Genomic DNA, 18,580 nt, shown 5'->3' with positions numbered 1-18,580 from the left:
AGCCACCTCTAAGCCACGTGTGGCGTCCGCACAACCCACTCTCTTCGTAGCAAATGCCCGTGTCTCCTTGCATTTCAAGGTTTATGCATGTAGACGCTGTGATAAACCAGTCAATTATTTTTCCAGTGGCGATTCTCTAGTCCTGACAGGCTGAGGTGATATGCATGCTCTCGGACCACAGGGTTACGCGATATATCTTTAGTATACTATTGGGGATAAGGAATGGTAGCATCCATACTCTATCGATAATAAATGGATCTACCTGATACTTGAGAGTAGTATCCCGTCAAGCTGCAGGACGGGATGAGGCCCGAATATGACCGAAAGTGTACTGGTGTAGTCGTGCAGGAAACAATTGAGTTATCATTCACAGATCGTCTGCTTCTCTAAAATAAACACCAGAGTTCTCCCATTACTGGTCGCTCACCTCCATAGCTTGCAGGCCCAGCTCGCTCAGTCCTTCTCGGCTATGGCCTGCAACCGTTCATCAATCTCCTCTTCCGTCAGGGCACGGAACTCTGTAGTGGTTCCCTCCTCACCCTCGGTCCGTGGCCCACCAACGATACCAATCTCAATCTCATGCTTCTTGAAGTCAACACTTAGCACATTGCTGAGGGCTGTGATACCCAGCTCCACAACCTCCTCCCAGCTGCCCGGGGCGCAATCCTTGTTTTTCAGCTTCTTCTCGAGGTAGTTCAACGCCTCCTGCTGCTTAGGGCCAGATGCTGTCGCCTTGTACCCAACGTAGTAACCGGCGGGGTCACACTTGTAGAGCTGCGGGCCGCTCTCATCATCGACGGAGATCAAGGTCGTAGCAACGCCGAGTGGTCGCATGTAAGCCTGGAGAGTTTCAAAGAGAACCATGTCAGCTATTCTGTCTCTCTAAATGGGATGGTTGCAGGGTGGCAAGAGAGAAACCCTACCCTTTGTGTGTAGACCTGGTTGATATTTGCCAGTCGCTTTGCCAGAACATCGCAGGGCATCTCATATCCAAACTTGTACCGGAACTCAGCAGCCTCACCACGGGCCCGGTCAACGGATGCGCGAGCATCTGCTATGGAGCCGGTCATCACACAACCTACGGAAGGCGAGATCCGGAATACATGTGAAACGGAGGATGGGTCGATCAATTTGTCCTGGTAGACAGCGAATTAGCGTGAGCACAACTCCCCCAGCTATAAACAAGTAATCCATCTTACAGCAACTTTCTTCTGCGAGAGCACCACGGCACAGTCCTTGCCCCTCACACCGATGGAGGTGATGTTGGCCGAAGTGATGGCCTTGAATGCATATTCTGGGAGGGAGATGTTTGGTCAGCGGTCATGATGACAGCGCACGGATTGAGGCCGATGGGCAGATCGAGGCGGAATCATCGACGAGCTGGCAATACATACCAACTTGGTACAATCGACCCTGGTCAGAGAAGATAGTGATATGTCTATCGTAGGCGCTTCCTGCGGAGAGAACCAAGGTCAGTGGATGAAGTCATGTGGTTGAGCTGGGCCATCATCGACTAGGGAGCATACCGGACATGATAGCGGATCTTCAAGTATTTTATAGCGAGATTAACGAAAGCAAAGGAAAGAAATGAGAAAGGAGGGTTCAAGAGGATGAGATGATGGGGGTTGCTCAGTGACGCGTGCCAGAGCTGCCTGAGCTCAAGCTTGAGGTCAGCTTCACCGCCTTCTAGGTTCCTCTATAAACAGCTCGCCAGCGACTGTCCATTGGATTTCTTTACTACTAATGAATTCGAGGTATTTTACAAGATAACGAGGATTTACAGGTCAATGGTCAAAAGATGGACTCAGACTTTTTTTATAATTTTTTTGTTCGCCCTTGGATGCGTGAAATATCAACTTCGAAGAGAAAACAAACCATATAGTAATCTAATCTATCACATATACTTCAATGCAGATCAATTATGGACGACATGAAGATAAAATGACTTTTTGACATGAACATAATTACACCGTCCCAAATGCTGTGGTAGAGATATATACACATCCAAACCCTAGATAGCAATCCAAACCCCGTTTCGTCAGAACTATTCGCTATCGCTTTCGCTGCTCGAGATTTCGATCTGAGCAGTCCTGAGCTTTCGCTTCTGTGTCTTCTTCGGCACAGCAGGCTTAGCCTTCTGTTCGCGAACTGGTACAAACTTTTCCTTCCTCTTGGCAGCTTTGGCCTCCGTCTTCGACATTGTAGCAGCCTTAGGGGTAGACGATGGAGGTGTACGTGCGGCACTCTGTTTGGCCGGGGCTGGAGCCGGGGTAGCAGGGCTATCGCTGTCACTGCTGCTGCTGCCGCTCGATGAGGTCTCGTCATCGCTATCTGGCGCGGGCTTGCTGGCAGCCTTCTTTGGAGCTGGGGCATCATCATCGCTATCCTCGCTGCTGCTGATATCGACAACCATAGTTCTGTTTTTCCGCTTCTTGATTACCGGGGGCCGGAGGCCTTGAGTTTCGATTTCGGCTTCTTCAAATCTTCGGCGCTGAAAAGCTTGCCTGCAACAGCGAAAAAGACCAGCTCTGCTCGCTGCCTCTTTGGCAAACGCTTTTGGACGTCTCCCTCCAGCTTCTCTCCGAAGTTAACGTTGTCCAGATCCTCACTTGCCTTTGGCAAGCACTCGCGGAACGCATTGATAGCTTCCAGGTACTCGGGGCTTGGGCCTGAAGGCTCCTGATTCTCCGCTTCTTCGTCTTCCTTCGGCTTGTCGAGATCCATATCGGCCTTGATCACCAACCTCGCAGCATCGCTCATTCGTTGCTTGGCGGCATCACCCTTCAGACCCTGCATGTACGCCAGCAACGATGTGTTGTATTTAGTGGGGACATGCTCAAGCGAATACAGGTGCTTGAACAAGTTGGTTTCCCGGTTCTTTTGGAACTTCCATGTCGCGCGTGCTCGGTGGTAGTGGCTCAGGTACGACAGAATAGGCGTTTCGTGCATTGCCTCAATCGAGGTACCGTTTTTCCTTGCCTTCTTCTTATCCCGCTTGTGCTGCTTCATCTCTTCAAACATCCTGTCTCCGTCGTCTTCGATGTCTGCGTCGGCTCCGTCCGTTGCGGCAGCGTCATTGGTGTCGGCCTCGTCCGTTTCACTTGCAGAGTCGCCGTCGAATTCCTTGGTTCCGGGTCCAAACGAGACACGCTTCTTCTTTTGCTTGTGCGATTCATCGTCCTTGCCATTTTGGTCGTTGTCGTCTTCGGTATGGCGGCGCTTCTTCTTTTTCTTCATTTCGCCGTCTGTCTCGGGTGCCGCATCCTCGGAAACGGACTTGCGCTTCTTCTTGTCCTTCTTGTCGGACTTGGAATCTTCCTTGCTGGGGGTGGACTCCTGTGCGTCTGCACTTCTATCCTCTCCTGTAGTGTCCTTCAATTTCTTGAGCTTCGAGACGAGCTTTTTCGACGCTGGGGACTGGCCGTCCGTCTGGTGCGCCATCGTTGCTGTGGGTAGGATGCGACACGGTCTGGCAAAATACAAAATAGAATTGGGACTTAACGTTATAAAGAAGACTGAAATCTGGAGTTCAGGGCCTGTAAATGCGACCTCGATTGTGGTGCTGAGACAAGTGGGCGGAGACAACTTTTTTTCTGCCGATCAATTGTGCAGGCCAATCATATGGTCTCCTTCTTTCTATATACTCCGAATGGCTATTTGCAAGGGAATCATCAATTGAAACATACCAAAAGCATGAATATTGAGGTAGAGACTACAGAGCCATCAGTTAGAAAATTGGGCTCAGATGTTTGAGTGTCGAGCTAAGATTAGATGCTGTATATTCCCCAACCAGACTATTTAACGCTAAGTCAATTATATCAAGAGACAAATGAAGCTCTATCGAACAGATACTAGTAAGCAACTGACCCGAACTCAATAGCGCCACTGTCTTTGATGGTAGAAATTAATGATGACCTGATATCAGAGACGTTATATGGAAGCACACTTCGATGTGTTTTTAGATATTCCTTTTGGATATCTTTTTAGCTGTCTTTTTATATGTAACTAAATGAAACTAACAAAGAGTGTAAATTGTACAGTCGGCTTCTATAATGCATAACCTAGCTTCTCACCTGAGTAAAACTTGCTCCTGTAGACAAGCGTGAGCGTTTAACAGAAGCAGCACCAAGTATATAGAGATAAATTAAAGGGACCAAACAGAATAGGTCTGTCTATCCTCAATGTTGTATGATATTAAGAGGGGAACGGAAGGTTGAGTAGAACGCGTGCAATACAACAACATACGCAATACCTATGATATGCACAATACTAAGCAGACAACTTCTTCTCCAAGTTCCTGGGCAAGCTGTACAGTTGATGAAAAAGGTGCTCGCGCCTATCGGGGGTAGTGTGAGCCCAACGATACAGTGAGACTTGACTGTACTCAGGCACAGCCAAGTCGCAAGGTCCAAAGATAAAGCAACAGATACATAGCTTTCATTTGTCCGAAGAAGAAGAAGAAGAAGAAGAAGAAGAAGAAGAAGAAGAAGAAGAAGAAGAAGAAGAAGAAGAAGAAGAAGAAGAAGAAGAAGAAGAAGAAGGAAGACAGAAGTTGGAATTTGAGGACAAGAAGAAGATAAAAATGGACTAGAAGTCGGCGTTGGCCTCCAGGGATGGGGTTTGGCAAGCGGGTGTGTCGTCACCTAGAAGGCGATGAAGATGTTCATCAGGCTGGTTATAACCAAAGAACTATCAATAGAGGACATGATTAATATTTGCAGTCGATCAATGGGAATAAAAACCAACTCTGGAGCCAAATTACCAAACCAATCTTCCGCATGGACACATGCGTGGGTAGCATTGGGAAGTGTGTATAGTATACGGTTTATCGATGTATTATAGAAGGGCGAACTTTCATAGATCTACCTAGAAAGCAGCATAGATAGAAGATTGAGAATCCTCACGGGAGCAAGGCACGGTGAGACAGTCTAAGCACTTCAGCATTCTACTGATCAACGATGAAGTCGAAAAGATCCGTAGGTGAGTTCCGATGGACCTCATGGATGGACGTTATAGACGGGACGGAACTAAGGTCTTGATTGAAAAGATATCCTTCCGAAAAGGGAAGGTGGATATACGCCACGTCTTTATGCCTGAATCTGCCTGTAAATCATATCTATGGCTTGCTAGACTAGCCTTAGTTTCCTCTTTGAAGAACCTAGGTGAAAAGAAGCAGTGAGTAAAACGAGCAAGCGAAAAATATATAAGTAGGGTGATCTAGAAAAAAATACAAAAATTGAGAATCTCAGCCAGTACTCTGTGCCCAAGTCACGCCTATCCATTTTGCAGGACAGGTTAGCATGTTTCTTTTTTGTAAAGAATTTTAATCGTGGACTGAAGGACTCGAACTCCAACTAGCGCGGGGGAGGGTGAATACTAGCAGAGGAACTCAATCAGCCACTGGCCGGATTGTCGATTAAAAGGACATCGTTTCTCTGACATTTATAGAAACATATGCTTCCGAAAAGGGAAGGTGGGTCTATATTACACGTTGGTGCCTGAACTTTTGCCTGCAGATCATATATGCTGTATGTACGAAGAGCAGTTTAGCGCCGATATGAGAGGTACATATGTTAAGAATCAATATTTTTTTTCGAAAAAAAGAAGCTTGGCAGGGGATCTGGCTGGCATCAATTATTAATAGATGTCCTGTATGGAGACGACGGGAAGAGGTTGAAAAAGACAACTTTTATATGTATAACAAGGAATGTATTCAGCTCTTGGTAGTTTTGTACACAGTAAGAAAAACAAAATATCATGAAACTCGTCAACTGCATTAAGATGTCCTCCCAAGAGGACCGTAACAACCGTAGACATCTATGTCCCAGTCCCAGAAGCAAACCCAGGATCATTAGCCCCAGTATCCCTCCTCTCCCTGCGCACCTCCTTCTGTACAAAGCTCTCAGTCCCAGAGCTCGTAGCTGCTGCAGAAGCCGCAACTCTCCGTTTCGCCTTCTCCCTCTCTCTTTCCTTCTCCTTCTCCTTCTCCTTCTCCTTATCCCTAGCGCTCGGGCCAGCCGCCTTCCGTCGTTTAGGTAGTTCATAGACATCATTGAAGTTCATCACAACGCCCAGGAAGCGCATATCAACATCCGGCTGGTACGACAGATCGCCAAGGAGGATGGTCAAACGGGAGCGGAACTCGGCAGAGATTTCGCGGAGGCGGAGGCGGAGCGAGGCAAGCATGTTGTCATCGACCGCGAGATTATGGCCGGATAATGAAAGCGGGGTATTGACGCCGGCTACCCCGGCACTTTCGGGTCGGGTGTCCGGGTTCGAGTTCATTGATGTCCCGTTCCGGGCGTTGGACTGGCGGGAGAGGAGATTCCCCCATTGGCCCTGGGCGGAGCGAGTCTCGATCTTGGCGTTTATTTCCTGGCGCCGGGTGAATTCTGCCACGGAGAAGGAGTACAGGCCGTCTACGGCGTCTTTGTAGGCGAGCATGAACTTGAGGATCTGGTGGAGCTGGCTGAGGAAGCTTTCTTCGGGTTGTTTGGCGGAGGCTGAGGTCGAGACACCGTAGCGCGAGGAGGACGCGGATCCAAGTAGACCCTTGTGAGTGATGGAGTTGAGGTATTTGGTGTGTGCTTCGATGAGGTCGTCTAGCGTGCAGTCCGGTCTCCGGATTGCCTCGAGCAGTTGTTCCCAGCTGGACTCAATGACTTCGAACAGGATATAGTATTGGAGCTGGTTGACGAAGTGGATCATTTCTGCGATTACGCAGCGTGCTCGCTTCCAGTCTGCTCCGACTTTGTCCTCCACGTTGCCGAGTACTCCTCGTGCACCGGTCATGCATCGTCGCCAGGTACTGTTCAGCGCGAACTCGACTCGCTTGATGCGCCAGAGGAAGTTGAATACTTTCAAGTATTGGGTTGATGCCCAAGGCGTGATGACCACGTCCACGGGAGCATCGATTTTGTATTCCAATGTGAAGCAGTCCCATCCGATTTCACCGTGGCTCAACTCGAGCATGCGGGCATCAAGCCGACGCAGCACTTCCGGGGTGTCGTATTGTGCATTAGAGGCCCGGATGGCATGCTCCAGCTGTGCAGTTAAGGTGTGTCGATATTGTGAATTTGCTGGACGATCCAGATTTGTAGCAAGCGATTCCATGAGCAAAGCAATGAAGTCTCCTTGGCCCAGTAGCAAGTAACTCTTTAGTGCTTTTAGGTGATCGAAGAGGTTGAATTTTCCGTTCATCAAAGAAATCAACCGAGCCATTGTGGTCTTATATGCCTCATCAATAGAGGTCTCGAGAGTGGCGGTGTCACCATATCGAAGTTCCTTGGAGGCTTTCTTTGAATAGGCCTCCACCCAAGCCGAATCGCCGCAGCCATGACGGATGAAGTTCAAGGATTTTCCAATCAGGAAAATCTTCTTCGCAAAATCTTGAGTAATGATTGAAGGTAACATGTCATCATCAAGCTTATATTTGTCCTCCCAAACGCTAGTTGCAAGCCGTCGAGGGTCAGTCTTCGGCCGGAATTCTGGATCAGCGACAAAGAATTCCTTGTATGGATCTGACAGTTCACCATCATAAATCCATAGCCGTAGCATGTCGTAGAATGGACGCGTCACATGTGCAAGAAGTTTCTCGGCGAATGCGCACACAAAGGGATCTCCGTGGGATGTAGAGAAGCCGTGTATTAAGGAAATCAACTGGCCACCTCGCTTGCCTGTAATATATGTCAGTATTGAGAAAATATAGTCATTTGTCTGTGAACTTACTCTGAGCCTCTTCTACGATCAGGCTCATCAGTCGAAGGGCCATCGTAGCATCTCTTGTCCACACCACGCATCGCTTCAAGGTAACGCCGCCCTTTCGTACACCTTGAGGCTCGTTTCCGTCTCCAATCGCAGCCAGCGCCTGTCGAATTTCCGCCTCTAGTGTAGCCACCAAGCTAAGATATGCGCGCAGCTCAATGGCAATGGCAGCTCGCAAGCTCTGATTCACTAGCCCGCCTTCCTCGGTCTCCACAAACGCAGACAGTCCTTTATACAGCAGACAAGGCTCTGCCAACGTGTTAAGAAGTGAAGTTATTGGCGCAGACAGATTTGAGGGCAATTTCAAGCTCGACGAGGAACTGAATTGCAGATTCGACGAAGACAACCCTTGCAAGTTAAACGGAAGGTCGCGCAGGAGCCTATGTTCAACAGACCCAGAAAATTTCGCTGGGTCCGATGGATTAGCAGTCGAGGGCCGAGGCGAGCTAGCACGCTCATCGCTGGAACGATCATTCACCCCAGCATCAACGCGTGTGGCCGGTATTTCAGCCTCGCCGCGCCCAGCCTGGTCCCCACCATCACGATTGACATCACGTTTCAGCGAGCTCTGCCGCTCCACCTTGGCCGGCAGAACGCGATGGTGCTGCTGCGAAGCCGACGAGCTAATAGCAGGGCCCTCATCCTCAGAGTCAATCATCGTACCCCGTCTCGAACGTCCACCCTTCCCCAACATATTATGCAAATGCGCCTCATCCATTAACGGGCTCCGACTCCGTTCCCCGCCCTCAACAGGCTCATACGAAGCAGACAACTTATAAAGCAAAAACAGGATCCCCCATTTCTGCGACAGCACAGGCTGCGTCAGGAGACGCGAGTAGAGATTCGAAAACCGCACCGCCTTATCCGGGCTAATATTCTCGCGGCGCAGCTTGCGCTTGATCAGATCCGGCGCGTTGTTGACGCTCTCTGTTCCCGCGAGACTGCCGCGCCGTCCACCAAGTCCCGCCGGTGATGCTGGGTCTGGCGCGTTGGTGCTGGCGTGGGTGTCGAGGATGCGCCAGGCGCGCTCCATGAGGACATGGTGGCGACGGCTTTCGGCAGCCGCGAGGGCTTCTTCTGTGTCGGAGTAGTCTTCGTCTTGGATGGCGGAGATCGGGAGCGCGGGGGTCAGGCCATCGACGAGCTGGGAGAGGGCGTCGTCTAGGCGGCGTGCGCGCGCGGGGGTTCGGGCTGGGTTTGACATTGTCTGCCCGGTGCCCTAGTGGGCGAATTGTTCGGTGTCTTGTATCTGTTCGCTCGTGGTTCGCGGCTGTGGGTGCTTTGTTTGCGGTGGAATTGTTGGGCAAGATGCGTGGTCGGGCAGTGGGTTTTAGGGGGAAGGTCGCGAATCAAGCCTGATACTAGAGTGTAGGCTTTTCAATACACGGCTGGAATGAACCTTCCAAATTGCATCTCAATGGAGGTAACGCAGACTCAAGCTTGAAGCTTGAATGTTTGTGTTTGTGATGTTTGACGTGCCTTGATGCCAAGTTCCTAAGGCTTCTTAGTCTTATCGCCCTATCGCTATCTGAGTTTCGCCTTGCCGAATTCGGATATCATCTCCGTCATATAAAGCTCCGAAGTTACTATACAGATCTTGAGGCTCACAAGTCCATGTCTTTCATTAATATAGGCCCCCCAGGCTATCTTACAGGCTTCTCTTTCGATGAGTTTCCCACAACAATTAAATATCTGCATATGAACCCACCTACACAGTTCAGAAGACCAGAGCATGGCCTTCGCCAGCCCAATCCTGGAATATGAGCAAGGAACCCAGATCTTCCGGTCAGAATTCCAGCTATTGTTAGGCTCGGTCCAAGCGAATGCACAGTTAGAATCCAGTCAAATGGCAGCCAAGGTGCATGCAACCCAGGTACCATAATTCGGGGTGAGTTGGAGCAGACCCGCTATGGTGACGTCCGTGAGTCGTTCATACAGGATCTGTAGCATTTGGAGCCCCAGACCCTAACAAGGCACCAATTGATTTTGATTTTTTGCCCTGTCTCTATTCTTTGCATGCCCTCCCCTTTCTCTTTCCATGTCCCTGCTTTAATAATAAACCGAATGTGCAATCCCCCAATATGGGCCCAGACACATCTACATCTACATCTGCGACCGCATGGCCATTTTTCAAAGCACTAGGCAATGCAAAGCTCAAATTCCTCGCTGTATTCCTAACTGTCTCGACAATCCTCCTCCTCACACTATACTCAAGTGGCTTATCAGAAAAAATCTCAATTGGCGCTAAAAACGAGCTCGCAAACGAGCAAGACTACTGGACATGGGAAACCCGAACCCGATTCCAGAAATCCTCGTCTGTCAATGACGGCGATTCCACAAATAACTCGCAAAACGCAACCTGTGACACCTTCCCCTCAGACGTGCTCTCGCGCGTTCAAATCATCTTAAAAACCAGCGCAACCGAAAACCCAGACCGAGTCAATACACACATGGCCTCTGTAACGCGCTGCATTTCCAACTTACTAGTCGTCTCAGACAAAGAGACCGAAATACATGGCCATCATGTACACGATATCCTAGCCGATCTACCATTCTCATCCCGGAATCAGATCCCGGAGTTCGAAGGGTATGATGCTTTACAGCGCGGCGAGAACAATATCACCGGCGCAGCAGGGTGGAAACTCGATCGATTCAAGTTCCTGCCCATGGTGGAGCGGGCTAAGAAAGTGAATCCTGGTGCGGAGTGGTACGTCTTCCTCGAGACGGATACTTACTTCGTGTGGGATAATCTGTTCCGAATGCTGGAGCAGTTCAATTCATCGATTCCTCTGTATATGGGATCTCCTGCGCCGGGCCGCGATATTGATGGGAAAGTCATTTGGTTTGCGTACGGTGGTTCGGGCTTTGTGTTGTCCAGAGCTGCAGTTGATACGTTGGTTGCGCGAGAGATTGGTAAATATGGACAGTTTATTGGACAGTCGCTTAGCGAGCAGTATATGCAGGCTGTGACGGACGACTGCTGCGGCGACTCTGTGCTTGGATTCGTGCTGTACGAGAAGGGTATTGAGTTGTCTGGGATGTGGCCGATGTTCAATGCGCATCCGTTAGACTCGATTCCATTCGGTGATGACCAGCATTGGTGTCAGCCTGCGATTAGTATGCATAAGTCGAAATTGAGTGATATGACCGGGTTGGCGGACTGGGAGGATCAGCGGGATAGGACGGTATGATTTTCTTTTGTTGATTCCCCTCCTCTGGCATACATGCTAATTCATTGCATTCAGAAACCCCTCCTATACGCGGACTTGGTTGACTACCACGGCCTCGGAAAGTTACCAGAACGGAAAGGATGGGATAATGGAGCCTGGGGTGGAATCATCGAATAACCTAATACCCTACCCCAGCATCAGTCATTAGAAGCCTGTCGTCAGGCATGCCATGACAAGGAATGGTGTATGTCTTACACTTATGATACCGCTGGAGTCTGTGTGTTTGTGCGGAGCTTGCGACTTGGAGCTGCTAGCAAGCCGGAAATTGCGGATCAATTCATAGCTGGATGGGACAATGACAAGATCCAGAATTGGCGGGCAAATAACAAGTGTGAAAAGCCCATGTGGATGAAGCCGAGTTTGACGAGGATTTTTTGAAGCGGTTTGAACATGTACATGACGTTTGGAGATTTACTATAGAATGTTAATACTAGATGATATGTGATGTCTGAAGATATTAGTAGGGCACTCTGGTTCTTTTAGTATTTGGTTTCTCTTTGTAAAGATCCCAAAGCTAAGAGCTACAATCATGAAGCACCGAATTACTTCTCTCTACGTAAATGTATAACACTTTCAAAGCGACTGTCGATTCATTTGCCCAACCATCTGGTTCAAGGAAACTAGTCAAACACATCAAAAAATCACAAAGCCATCCGTACGCCACCCAGGAATCATGTATTTCGACACAAGCAACCCACATTTGGGAACACAAACAATGCACCGGTGTGCCCTCAAGTATTAGACAAGCGAAAGGTAAAAAAAAGTTCCTCTGAGACATCAAGGAGGAGTAAGAAAAAAAAAGCAAAGAAAAGGGTAAAAAAATACAGAAAAGGGAAAAGGGAGAAAGAGGACAAACGTTATAAAGCAGAACAGCAACCTCGAGTCGAGCCATAAATAGAAAGAAAAAGCATCTCATACGCCGGGTTGACACACCCTCAAAAAAAGGTCATTCCAGACCATCAAGTTAGTCCGTCCATTTTTGAGTCGTGAGGATCATTAACACCTGCCCATGCCAGAATTCGGCCAAGCCTTAGCCGAAAGATACCGCGAGGAAAAACAAACTCCTAGGAAGAAGAGATCAACCGCCGAGTCTAAGCAGAGAACTGTATTTCCTGCATGCGGCGAAAAGCATAGGTATCTTGAGATGAGAGAAACAAAAGTTTTCTCACCGACGCATGCCCTGTGTAGGGATGCCACCGGGCTGCATGCCCATGTTGGGAGGCATGTTATACCCGTGGTGATCATATCCGGCTGCCATGCCGTTCATCATAAGGGGACCGAGCCCCTGGGCCTGAGAGACAGGGCAATCTTTGTGTGCCAGCAAGAGAGTCTTGAGGTTGACAATCTCCTCACGTAGCTGAGTCACTGTCGCTGTAAGGGCATCATTCTCTGAGGTGAAAAGCTCGACCTTGTTTTGAAGGTTAGCCAGCCACTGCTTCTTCCGTTGACGGCATTTCAAAGCCGCGACACTGTAGTGCAAACGTTAGCATCCTAAGCTCATAAATATAATAAGGTGGGTTGTATCATACCGATTACGCTCCAGGAAATTGCGTCTTTTCTCCTCATCAGTCATCTTCTTGGTATCCATTGGGAATTGTTTCATATCATCATCCTCATCATCCTCATCATCCATATCCGAAGGCATCTCCGTGCTGGCTTTACTCCTTTTGTTGGAACCCTTGGGAGCGTCTTCAGCCTTACGACGGTTATTGGTAGGGGCCTTGGCATTCTTTTTGCCCCTACCCTTAGCGGGCTTAGCGGGTTCCTGGTCAGATGCATCCTCGGCACTGGTACCGTTGGTATTCTGAGAGACACGTCGGGCAGCAGCACGGGTATCATTTTGCATTTGGGTATGGTTCATTGGCGCATTATTTGCCTGACCACCCTTTGCCAGCATGAACAGACCGTTGGCGGCATCCGCCGCATCATGCTGAGTGAAGTCAGCAGGCCGAGCTGGTTTTACATCCATATTGGCAGCCTGTTCCTGCTCAATAGGGTTGGAAGTGGGAGCATTCGCGTTGTTCTTCTTTGCTGCGAGTGCGGTACGATGGAAATCAATAGTGGAAGGGGTAGCGCCACCGTTCTGAAGTTGTTGCAAGAGAGCTTGTGAGTTAGGACTAGGGGCCGGGAACATAGACCCTCCACCGCCAGGCGTCAGTCCCGTGCGGAGGGAGGACTCGTTCGGGGTAGGGAAGCCGCGACCGATACTGTCGAAGTAGTCATTAGGGCCGGTAGGCCCTGGGAGCATAGCCGGACTAAGGGGTCCCGAGCGCAGTGAGTTGGTCCAGTTGTAACCGCCAGTAGAACTTGTTCCAGGCAATGCCGGTGAGGCGAGAGCAGCGACAGAGGGGAGAAGCGATTTGCCTGGGGTCTCGGCCGGATTCCCTCCGAATGATTGCTCAAATGGATTGGGCTCTAGCGAGAACGGATTGTGCATGGAGTTGAAATAGTCCGGAGTATCAGACGCAGTAGACGCACCCGGTCGTGGAGGCGGCGCCAACGAAGTCTGAGTCTCTACGTTAGATTTCTGGTCCTTCTGTGAAGACGCCTGCGAGTCTAGGCAGGAAATTCGAGTTAGCAATGCGCCAAGGAATTAATGATCGCATATAGGTACCACTGCGTTGAGATCGAGGAGGCTTCATTGTGGAAGATACATGTGGTGGGGAGGAAATCAATGACGCCAGAGGGTGAAGTCATCGCGACGGCAAAGGAATTTTAAGGCTCGGGGGGTAGTGGCGTATTATCAAAACCAAAAAAAGGGGAGTTCTTCTGGAAGTATAATGCAGAAGGGCAGAAGGAATTTCCACGTATTGGGGGATATCCAAAGCAAAAGTACTAAAAGTAGAAAAATATGCAAAAAATATGTAAAGCGTGACACGAACCTTCTTTTTCTTTCTTCGAGTCCATAGGAGAAGACATATTGTGAAGAGATGATACAGCTGGGGCAACCGCAGCAGACATCGGGGGCTTTTTCGAATATAATGAATATAGCAGTCCAAATAAACAATAGGTATATCTCTTGAGAGAGAGTGAAAGAGGAAGAGAGTGACGTAGGGGGAAGAGGGATGATGAAATTTAGGGATTTGGGGTTTTTTTGGGAGGACGAAAAATACAATTACAATCAGGTACTGTAATTTAAAAAAAATTGGAACCAAATTTATATGTGTATGCAAACATTTGAATAGTTACAAGACTGTAACTGTCTTTCTCTATATATCAACTTCGGCCTTCCTTTCCACCGGAGACATTGGTACGAATGTTCAAAATCTTGCTATTGGTCTATCTTTTTGTCTACTACCTCCCAATCTCAGACATTCTAAGGAAATCACTCTTACCTGGAAGTTAGGCCAATGGAGGATTGAATTCAATAATTCATTGCCAGCTTAAGAGGGTGGTGTCAAGTCCAATATCACTTGAGATTATAAAGAGAGATAGAGTCGATGTTTGCATCCAACCTTACAAGGTTTGATAGCCGGTGGTTGGTCATCCTAGCCAGGGCTGTATTATACATTATGTCACTGTGACGACAGAAATCTCACCCGCTGTGGATCATCTGGGACTATGACAACCAATCAAAGAACATTATTTCTAATTGCCAAGACAAGCGAGCTCACCCTAACCCGAAGAATGCGGTGAAAACGATGACGCAATCAATAGCACGTGAGGGTTCTATCTAGTAGTATCTTCAAGTTGCCACTGGAATTCTACATATTCTACATCTTAATCTGAAGTTGTATAGCATATATATTGTACATATCATATATATATGCCAAATGGGATACATAATATCTATGTATGTTCTATCGTACGACCACAGGGTCCACCTTAAGAGTCCACCTGGGTGAATTATCAATATTAATCAGCAGTGTATGGACGCGTCTCCATACATGTATGCATACAGAGTATACACAGAGTATACAAGTTCAAAATCGCGTCTAGCACTTTGCACAAAGTACGTTACATAAAATCACATTGTTACATATCCAATTACACGATTCATGGGATATATGTATGGATCAGGTCAACTGGACCATTATATTACCCCCTGATCTTGATGCAAAAGGTATTACATATGCTACCTAGGTAGTAATATTCTTACACTAATCAAGCATCTCGAGAACGTGCAGTACTTATAAGCAATCTTAATTTGAACGTATAATCTCAAAGACTGGTCTAGCCCAAATTAACCGTTTAATCCCAATAGGCAATTTCGTCACTTTTGACGATAACCTTGGCTGTTCCATTGTGGAGAGCTATTTCCCCACAGCTCGGTATCCTTCAACCTTGATTGTACGTTGTCTGTGCATCGCCTGTCGCTTAAAAACGACGGTCTAACTGGAATTGACGACTCGACGTGAAACAAAACCCTTGACGCACGTTGAAAGGTTGAGAGTCTTTCGGGAGAACGAAACAAGGGAACGAATTCATATATAGAATACTGTGGATGTTTCCATATCTATCAAAACACCCGGGAATACCGGCATTGGGTGAAACATTCGACTATATTTAAACTAAGGTATGCCGACAGTCAATAGTAGAAACCTACACAGCCAAGAGACTCAGGCAGCAGGCTACAGTGCCAGCTCGAGCTATTAGAAGCATAACCCAGGTACGCCTGCAACAATTGGTGGAAGATATGGAAAGAGCATTTATGCTAAGGTTGTCTCCATAACTAGTTCTTCATAGAATATAAAGGATCAGACTCATCTACTACTATATCCAGTTTCGGGAATTGATTTTCAATTTTCAATCGTCTGGGAAAGACCAAGAAGAAGATCTTTGGTGTATACATAGTTCATCTGAAGTAATTGAACTATTCTGTGTGCTGCTTCTTTTCTGGAGAGTAAGTAGACCGTTGTTATTCAATAGGAAGTTGCTATCCTCACTTGCCCAGGTGGGCAGGCGCATACCCCAAAGCCTACATGTATCAAGTAGCGCAAAACTTTGAGACAAAACTATAGCCAAGATTCATGCTTCATTTTGAACTCCCTTCCAATAAAGATAGCCCATTGACATCTATCTAGCTCTGAAAAAATAGAAATATTTACAGTTCCCAGCTTATCCCCTCATTTATACCAAACCCTCACGAACCCCGGTAAGTCGAGTAATTCCAAGGCCCAAGAAGGACAGGAACATGATAATGGCGCCAGCCCTCCTCGCCCTCGCGGCCACGTCCCTTGACCGTGAACTTAACCTCAACCTCAGGCCAGAAGCTCTCAACGCCCTGAGCCTCGTACCAGGGCCCAACTTCAAAGCGCACAGACCAGTTGGTCTTGCTGTCTACAGCAGGCAGGGCAGCCAATATAGCAGGGACAGACTCTGAGGCAGTTCCGACTGGTGTCCAGTTGGCGACGCGGCCGTCGGCGTTGGTAGTTGCGCGGAATGAGATGCCACTGGTGACGGATGTTGGGGTAGAGAGGAGTGTCAGGGTCACTGGCAGGTTTGCTGCAGGTGTTCCTGATAAAGTATTGAGGCAATGGCAGGTGATGGGGTCGCGGGCTGCCATGGTGGTTGGTTGTTGCTTGATTGGGTCTGAGTCTTTGGGGTGCGGGGTGGGGGAGATTTGTTGCTGATAAAGTGCGAGGCGGTTGGTGGTGCGACCAAAGTGTTGGTTATTTTGAGGGGAGTCCATTCATTCAAAGGGAGGATAGAATATAGGAAGAGAAGGAGAAAGGAGAAAAAGAAAAAAGAATATGCTAGAGGGGGAGCCCTACCTTGCTATCAAAGGTTCGTCGGAGGATACCGATGGCCGCGGAGAGTGCCACGGAGCTATCAATTGGGATCCACGCGCGTATATTGTTGTATAGCTGCTTTTTCTTTTGTGATCACCGATACCTAGGTTAAGTGAAATTATTTTTAATCAGACGTAACTGTGATTGTTCTGTGAGTTCGAGAACAAATGGCTCCAACTGCTACAAATGCCATAGAAAGCTTGCCAACCTTGAAATTAGGAGAAAAATGGGAGTGATCAAGAGTCTACTTAGGTATATTGTATCCAAGACCAATTGGATGTATAATTTAAAAAACACCAAAGAGAGAAAGAGTTGAATTGTATGATGTCGTGAAAGTCTCGTCTTCCGGAAAGTTCGATTTTGCGGGGCAACTTGAGACCTCTCGAACTTCCAACTTTCCGAGGTCGCCTTAGAACTTCAACAAATCACACACAATGTCCTCCGCCGTAGTACATGGCGACGACCTCGACATGGAGCCCACGCTCCAGTCGGTGCTCAACCAACACACTCTTCGTTGGATCTTTGTCGGAGGAAAAGGAGGTGTGGGTAAGACCACCACCTCGTGCTCGCTGGCCATCCAGTTAGCCAAAGTCCGCAAATCCGTCCTGCTCATTTCGACCGACCCCGCACACAACCTGAGCGACGCATTCGGCCAGAAGTTCGGAAAGGAGGCTCGCCTGATCGATGGCTACTCAAATCTGAGCGCCATGGAAATCGACCCCAATGGGAGCATCCAGGATCTACTTGCCACCGGAGATGGCCAGGAAGACCCCATGGCGGGATTGGGCATGGGAAATATGATGCAGGATCTTGCCTTCAGTGTAAGTATTTATGCGGCTGTCGCGCCATATACTTTTACTCTACGCTCTACGTGTCAATCTAACCTTGGTGGTAGATTCCCGGTGTTGACGAAGCTATGTCCTTCGCCGAAGTCCTGAAGCAGGTCAAGTCGCTCTCCTACGAAGTCATCGTATTCGACACCGCGCCCACCGGCCACACACTGCGATTCCTTCAATTCCCCACCGTGCTCGAGAAGGCCCTAGCCAAGCTCTCCCAGCTCTCCACCCAGTTCGGTCCCATGCTCAACTCGATTTTGGGCGCTCGTGGCGGTCTACCCGGCGGTCAGAATATGGATGAGTTGCTGCAGAAGATGGAGTCGCTGCGGGAGACTATTAGCGAGGTCAACACGCAATTCAAGAACCCAGACATGACCACCTTTGTGTGTGTATGCATTGCAGAGTTCTTGTCGCTTTACGAGACCGAACGCATGATCCAGGAATTGACCAGCTACCACATTGACACCCACGCAATCGTTGTCAACCAGCTACTTTTCCCTAAAGAAGGAAGTGGCTGCGAACAGTGCACTGCCCGGAGAAAGATGCAGAAGAAATACCTCGATCAAATTGAGGAACTCTATGAGGATTTCAATGTGGTCCGCATGCCAATGCTTGTTGAGGAAGTTCGCGGGAAGGAGAAGTTGGAAAAGTTCAGTGAGATGTTGGTGACCCCATATGTGCCTCCTCAGTAAAGGGAATGTCGATGCGAGATATTTTTTTTTTCATGTCAGACGAATTATGAAAAGATTAGAGAATACTACATGAAGCGTTAGCCTTGTGGACTAAGATTGGCTCGAAAAGACCATGTAGAGTATCTGGGCTAAGAACATGGATGCGTCGACAACCCCGGGTGGCCCCGAGGTATCCTGTCACATCCTGACTAACTTTTATGATGAACCTCTTGGTCACATCTCGGTTGATCGGAGATACAACGCATAAATTCCTTGGTCCAATGATATTGAACCCAATTAATATATATCCTCGAGGGAGGGGCACTCCCAATTGTCCCACACCTAAG

General features: G+C 48.4%; 8 protein-coding genes across 8 annotated transcripts; 3 read left to right on the top strand and 5 right to left on the bottom strand.

Moving 5' to 3' along the window:
- Positions 1–453: 453 nt before the first annotated feature.
- On the bottom strand, positions 454–1,533 carry prs2 (proteasome core particle subunit alpha 1; the record flags this gene model as incomplete). The annotated part of the gene is made up of 5 exons (XM_057256918.1): positions 454–840; positions 924–1,136; positions 1,200–1,294; positions 1,395–1,454; positions 1,527–1,533. 5 exons carry the CDS (start codon positions 1,531–1,533, stop codon positions 454–456), a joined length of 762 nt encoding a protein of 253 aa, XP_057104376.1.
- A 511-nt stretch (positions 1,534–2,044) lies between these two features.
- N7479_009224 (WKF domain-containing protein) lies at positions 2,045–3,441 on the bottom strand (the record flags this gene model as incomplete). Its single annotated transcript, XM_057256917.1, has 2 exons — positions 2,045–2,396; positions 2,441–3,441. The coding sequence occupies 2 exons, from the start codon at positions 3,439–3,441 to the stop codon at positions 2,045–2,047; spliced, it is 1,353 nt and encodes a 450-aa protein (XP_057104375.1).
- Positions 3,442–4,259: 818 nt separating this feature from the next.
- N7479_009223 (uncharacterized protein) lies at positions 4,260–4,591 on the top strand (the record flags this gene model as incomplete). The annotated part of the gene is made up of 2 exons (XM_057256916.1): positions 4,260–4,348; positions 4,435–4,591. The coding sequence occupies 2 exons, from the start codon at positions 4,260–4,262 to the stop codon at positions 4,589–4,591; spliced, it is 246 nt and encodes an 81-aa protein (XP_057104374.1).
- A 1,226-nt stretch (positions 4,592–5,817) lies between these two features.
- N7479_009222 (tubulin gamma complex associated family protein) lies at positions 5,818–8,968 on the bottom strand (the record flags this gene model as incomplete). Its single annotated transcript, XM_057256915.1, has 2 exons — positions 5,818–7,676; positions 7,729–8,968. The coding sequence occupies 2 exons, from the start codon at positions 8,966–8,968 to the stop codon at positions 5,818–5,820; spliced, it is 3,099 nt and encodes a 1,032-aa protein (XP_057104373.1).
- Positions 8,969–9,845: 877 nt separating this feature from the next.
- On the top strand, positions 9,846–11,111 carry N7479_009221 (uncharacterized protein; the record flags this gene model as incomplete). Its single annotated transcript, XM_057256914.1, has 2 exons — positions 9,846–10,949; positions 11,010–11,111. 2 exons carry the CDS (start codon positions 9,846–9,848, stop codon positions 11,109–11,111), a joined length of 1,206 nt encoding a protein of 401 aa, XP_057104372.1.
- A 1,048-nt stretch (positions 11,112–12,159) lies between these two features.
- Positions 12,160–13,955, bottom strand: atfA (bZIP transcription factor atfA; the record flags this gene model as incomplete). Its single annotated transcript, XM_057256913.1, has 3 exons — positions 12,160–12,463; positions 12,524–13,550; positions 13,877–13,955. 3 exons carry the CDS (start codon positions 13,953–13,955, stop codon positions 12,160–12,162), a joined length of 1,410 nt encoding a protein of 469 aa, XP_057104371.1.
- A 2,122-nt stretch (positions 13,956–16,077) lies between these two features.
- Positions 16,078–16,626, bottom strand: N7479_009219 (hydroxyisourate hydrolase; the record flags this gene model as incomplete). Its single annotated transcript, XM_057256912.1, has 1 exon — positions 16,078–16,626. The coding sequence occupies one exon, from the start codon at positions 16,624–16,626 to the stop codon at positions 16,078–16,080; it is 549 nt and encodes a 182-aa protein (XP_057104370.1).
- Positions 16,627–17,160: 534 nt separating this feature from the next.
- N7479_009218 (ArsA family ATPase) lies at positions 17,161–18,254 on the top strand (the record flags this gene model as incomplete). The annotated part of the gene is made up of 2 exons (XM_057256911.1): positions 17,161–17,547; positions 17,622–18,254. 2 exons carry the CDS (start codon positions 17,161–17,163, stop codon positions 18,252–18,254), a joined length of 1,020 nt encoding a protein of 339 aa, XP_057104369.1.
- Positions 18,255–18,580: the final 326 nt, after the last annotated feature.

The sequence above is a fragment of the Penicillium vulpinum genome (assembly GCF_028829585.1).
Source record: "Penicillium vulpinum strain IBT 29486 chromosome Unknown utg000004l_segment0_segment0, whole genome shotgun sequence".
NCBI lineage: Eukaryota > Fungi > Ascomycota > Eurotiomycetes > Eurotiales > Aspergillaceae > Penicillium > Penicillium vulpinum.
This window is presented reverse-complemented; position numbering and strand designations above follow the sequence as displayed.